The sequence below is a fragment of the Belonocnema kinseyi genome, chromosome 6, assembly GCF_010883055.1.
Source record: "Belonocnema kinseyi isolate 2016_QV_RU_SX_M_011 chromosome 6, B_treatae_v1, whole genome shotgun sequence".
Lineage (NCBI taxonomy): Eukaryota > Metazoa > Arthropoda > Insecta > Hymenoptera > Cynipidae > Belonocnema > Belonocnema kinseyi.
In genome coordinates, this window is record NC_046662.1 from 117,147,469 (window position 1) to 117,153,447 (window position 5,979).

A 5,979-nucleotide genomic window follows, 5' to 3' on the forward strand; every position below is an offset into this window, starting at 1 on the left:
CGACGGTGCAGAGTCCGGGTAATACTTATCCAGCTTGGCCTTGGTCTCGGATATCGTTTTCTTGCGAAGATAGTAGTGTTTGATCAAAACTCGAAACTCATACTTTTCCATATTGTGAATGCGTACACATAAATGGCTGAAGTTTTGACAGGCGTCATTTGAAGGATGAAGCTCGACGAAAATGATTCACATTAGTGAATACTAATGCCATCTCTTAGAATTTTCAGGTACTTATCAGACTGCCTAGTACAAACAGACACCGATAACATTTCATGATTTTTGGATTCTCTGCGTTCCAAAAAGTAAAGGTGCGTTAAAAACCAGATATAAAACATTTGGACGATTACATTGCACGCTCATGAATGAGAATGTAAAAATCAAACAGACCTCTGAAAAATAATGAAGTTATACAATAAGAAAGGTGTTAAATAATGGTAAATAAATAATATGAAAACTCAGAACATGATTTGAAGCTACAGTATTTCGAAAAAATCCCTCTTTTAAAACAGTGACCATATAATAAGAAAGACAACAACTTCGGTTTTAATTCTTTAAATCAATCGAGATTTTAATTGTGGTGATATTCACAATTGTTTTTTGATAAGGAGAAAGTAAAGAAAAATACTAGAGATACATTTTTCGTTTTTTGGTATTTGTTTCCTTCTTTAAATCTAAATATGACTTCTACCAAATACATTTTTAGATCCATTTTCCAATATGGAAGCGTTCATAAATTACGTAAAGTAATTTTCGACCGTTTTTACACCCCTCTCCCTCGCATGTTACAAACCGTATAATCGCCCCTCCCCCAGGAAAATTACGCGCTGGGGGAGAAAACAATTGTACAGGATTTTTAAAAATATTAGGAAAAATTCAAGCACTTTAAAAAGATATTTATGGCTTAGAAATGTGGAAGAAATAAATAATTTTCGGGAATACTGACAAGTTTTAAAATATTAACTGGCTCGAATTTTTCTTAATATTTTGAAGAATCATTTCAGAAGTAAGAAGTTGTTTTAAAGTCTTCTATATTTTCCTAGGAATTTAAAGGAAATTTGTTTATTTACTTGAAACCTTTCAACATTTTGTTAAACATTCTGAGGTTTTGGTTTGAAATCGTACACAAAAATATTTTACAGGTTATAATTTAAAGAAATCGTTCGAAATGTTTTTAAATCATTTTCAATTTTCTGTTAAGGTTCATTAAAAAAAAAGAAAAATAATAAAAAAGTATTTCCATAAATCTCAAGAACATTCTCTGTTTTTAATCAGTTAACAAGACTTAAACCTTCTAATATATTTTAATTCTTGAATTTTTTCCTGCAAAATTAAGAAAATTGTCTTAAAATCTTTTAGCTTCTTCTTCAACAATGTTAAAAATATTTTTAAATATTCTTTTAAAATTAATTTTTCAAAATAAGAAATCACTTTGATTTCTCCTATCAACCTAAAGGTACATAATTTTTAAAAAATTTTCTTTAAACCTTAAAAATCCTTTAAAAAACGTATACGTTTTTATTATTCTTAAATCGTTTCAAAACTTCTAAGTATCTCTTAGCTTTACTCAAATTTATTCTAAAATTTTGTATTATTGCAAAATTTCCATTCAAAAGCTTTTATTTCCTTTTTCAAATTTTAGGTAGTAATTTTTAATTTTTTGTAATCTTTTCCATTTTTTTCTAAGATGTCATTTGGAAAAAATCATTTGAAATTGCCCCATGAATCTTAAGATAATTTTCTTATTCTCTTAACCCCCTGAAAAATTGTGTTTACCTAAAAATTTTCAAATCCTGAAAGAACTGTCTTAAGTAGATTTTATGCTTTCACGATGATTCATTTTGATAAAAAGAGATATTTCGGGTTTCACTCATGTAAAAAACTACGAATTGTTTGCCGACGTTTCGTGAACATTGCAGTTCACATCTTCAGGGCTGACCTGAAACTGAGGTATCAGGTCATGATGTTCTTAGGTATACCTTCTACGATGCCTATGATGGGCCAGAGCGTCCCACTGTGGGAACATCTAGAAACTAAAATCTTTAACCAAGCCAAACTTAAACCAGAATTCTGTTTCCGTTACGTTGATGACACATTTGTCATCTGGCGACATGGACGAGATGAACTCAATACGTTTTTCGATTTTATCAATCAATTACATCCTAATATCCAGTTCACCATGGAAATAGAACAAAACGGAAAATTGCCTTTCTTGGACGTATTAGTTTACAATGACATGAAGTTTACAGAAAACCCACGCATACAAACAGATACTTACATGCCTCCTCCCATCATCACCCATCTCAAAAACAATCGGTCATCAACTCCCTTGTATACAGAGCTGTCTCCATAACAGACAAAGATAACTTATAAAAGGAATTACAAAACGTTAAACAAATCCTAATACAGAACGATTACACAAACAAACAAATTTATAAAGCAATAAGAAAACACACTCAAAAAATCAAGTCAACACAACCTAAGAAAGAAAGAGAGAGAAATATGACCACCACCCTACCCTACATCCAAGGTGTCATAGAACAAATAGAAAGAATTCTCAACAAACACAACATCCAAGCCATATTTAAACCACCTGCGAAAATAGGACAACTATTAAATAACCCTAAAGATAAAAAGGCACCCTTCAGTGATCCAGGAGTATATAAAATCCCTTGTTCTTGTGGCAAAGTCTATATTGGAGAAACCGGGAGAGCGGTGAGCCAACGTATGAAGGAACATAAAAGTATAGTCAGGCTAAAACATTTCACGCAATCAGCACTAGCTGAACATCATATCGAAACAGGACATAAAATTTTATTTGATGAAACAACAGTATGTTCAAAAACACACAACAAATTTCCAAGAAAACATAGAGAAGCAATCGAAATCTTAAAACACCCTAATAACATTAACAGGGACAATGGATATAATACCAATCCGATTTGGCTTTCCGTTCTCCCGGATTTTTAAAAAAGACTTGATTGGCCAATCAAGTTCGACCAGTCCCCACGGTGGGGCGCTCTGGCCAATCACAGGCATCGTAGAAGTTATACCTAAGAACATCATGACTTGATACCGTCGGCAAACAATTCGTAGTTTTTTACATGAGTTGAACCCGAAATATCTCTTTTTATCAACTGTCTAAAGTCTTCCATATTCTTTTTCCATACATTTAGAAATCTTCAGCAGACGTTATTAATAGTGAATCTTTTCTTAACAGAGGTGATGATTATGAAGTAACCTAATTAACCTGTGAATTAACTGTGGTGTGTGAAAATACGAAATGAGAAATGATAAAAATGTAAACTGTCATTTAAGAGTCATTCGAAAATCATGTATATTGGCGCAAGCTGCTAACGCCCGCCAGAGAGGTTACGGATTTAGTTATTCATGCGAAATTCCCTAACCTTGCAAGGCCGACAATTCAGGAACTTTCCATGCTCACACATAATTATATGAAGATAGTATCTAATTAAATACTTACTGCAGACACAATTTATCTGAAAGGTTTTAATTAATTCGTCTTCTTTTTGTTTGCTTTTACTTCTGGCTATAATATTTGCGATCAGGTACTGCACAAACTGGCACGATCTATGAACACTCCACGCACTCACAAGACAGGACCCGTTCATCTGAGAAACAATGCGCACGCAAAACTAGCATGCGCGCACGATATTTGAAACAGCAGAGTTTCAAAGTAAGCTATAGAAGATATTTATAAAGCAAATTTCTTTTTAGATAATTTAAAAAAATGAAAAAATAAGCATACTTCAAGATTTAGACTTCTTGATACTGAATCAAAATAAATCGAATTAGTAATATAATCTTTAAAATAAAACTTTCAAGCATTTAGGTATCTTGCATATTAATAATGTGTGGTATGTTCTAATAAAAAGGACTCTCTCGTGTAATAGGTTTTTTTATTTCTTTTATGGATTTTTTTACATTTTTTACACATTTAGAAACAAATTTAAGTATATTGATTATACTGATTTCGATGTACAAGGATATATTTTAACCCGATAAATAATGTTGAAGTGTTACTTTCCTCTTGCAGAATCATAATAAAGGACATAAATGAAAGTTACAGCTTTTTTTTTTAACCGCACATTACTCCGACGCCTTGTCGGGATGACGGTCACATGCTATGTGGCACATCGTGCATGCCGTTTGCGGTCACAGTGGGGATTTACGTATGATCTGCAAGTCATGTGGGTACTGTGTCGGTAGTTCCACAGACATATCGCGCTTTTATGGGATGCGGCCTACGTGCTGGATCACGCATTGTTATCTGAACGTGTGATACGTTTTTTTTATTTCTTTTATGAATTTTTTAGGTTTTTTTACATATTTAGAAACAAATTTAAATATATTGATGATACTGATTTTTATATACAAGACTATATTTTAACGTGATAAATAACGTTAAAGTGATAGTTTCCTCTTACAGAATCGTAACAGAAAACATAAATGAAAGTTACAGCTATATATTTTTTTTTAATCCGTACGTTACAAGGACACCTTGTCACGATGGAGGTCACATGCCATGTCCCACATCGCGCACACCGTGTGCGGGCAAAGTGGAGATTTACGCATGATCTGCAAGTCGTGCGGGCACTGCGTCGGTACTCCCACAGATACATCGCGCTCTCAAGCCGTGCGGCGTGCGTGCTGCATCACGTACCCTGGGTATTGATCATACTGATTTCTATGTACAAGAATATATTTTAACCTGATGCTATGTGGCACATCGCGCACACCGTGCGTGGTCACAGTGGGGATTTACATACGATCTATAAGTCGTGCTGGTACTGTGTGTTATCCGGGTTGTACCGCCGCCAGTAATGCAGAACTGAAGTAGCAACACGAAACTTAGTGACAGTCAAATGCTTTGAAATTTTCAGGTTCCTCTGAGGACAGGAATGCCCTGCCACACTCTTCTTTTTTTTCCATATTCACTAGACGTGCATATATACGCTAGTTGCGGGTTCCGGGATGAACTGGAAAAATCTCTGTAAATAATAGCAGTGAACATATTGTATTATTTAATTAATTTAAATCAATATTGTGTTTCGATTATTTTATATAGGTTATAAGTAAAAATAAACTACTTATCAATTTGGTGTAACTGGTAATTTCCTTCTCATTTCCACCACCTTTACAACTGGATGTTGTAAAATGAAAAAATGAAACACATTTAAGTTACAGAGAAATCGATATTTCAACATTGAATATATAATAATAATAATATAACATATTAGTAGCTGACCTAGCGAATTATTAAGGATTTTTATATTTTATAGAAACAAGCGAGTTCCTCTTACCGCGCAAGGGATTTGGCTTAATGCTATCAAAATAATTATTATTGTATTTAATGCTTGCAATACCTTGTTTTTTCAGAAAGGCATGGGAGATGCAGAGTATATTGCTGCTTTTCAACAAATTGTGCTGCCAATCGCGTATCAGTTTGATCCAGAATTAATTTTGGTTTCCGCGGGGTTTGATGCTTGTGCTGGTGACCCTCTAGGAGGTAAAACTATAAAATAATAATTAAAGTTCAAATCATTTTTCAGTTTGAAATGCAAATAGAATGATTTTGTATGCAAAACTTGACAGTTATTTTTAAGAAGATAACAACTTATATAAACCCTACTAAAAAAATCAGGAATCATCATAAAAAAGTTAAGACTTCTGACCATTTCCGCCCACTTTTGTTACGTTTTCTGACGGAAATCGTGAGGAAAAGTCAGAATTCGTTAAAAAATGTTTATAAATCTTTAGAATGGAGGTTCGGAGACTTATGCTTTTATTTAGGTTTCAAGAACAGAATGCCACAACGGGCTCACTTGAAAGGAACTCTTAACTCTTCAAATAACAGAAAATAATTAACGTCCCTTATCCCTTTTATGTTTTCCAGGCCATTTATATTATTTATTTATATTCATTATTTCATGATTTCACATCTCTTATAAGAGAGAGCTG

At 33.3% G+C, this 5,979-nt stretch overlaps 1 protein-coding gene across 15 annotated transcripts in view; it reads left to right on the plus strand.

Moving 5' to 3' along the window:
• Window positions 1-5,979, plus strand: part of LOC117174093 (histone deacetylase 6) — a 788,923-nt gene that overhangs the window by 596,733 nt on the left and 186,211 nt on the right. For all 15 annotated transcript variants that reach the window (XM_033362808.1, XM_033362803.1, XM_033362813.1 and 12 more), the window contains one exon: window positions 5,398-5,527. In XM_033362808.1, coding sequence (XP_033218699.1) covers window positions 5,398-5,527 — 130 coding nt within the window. The remainder of the gene's footprint in view (window positions 1-5,397; window positions 5,528-5,979) is intronic.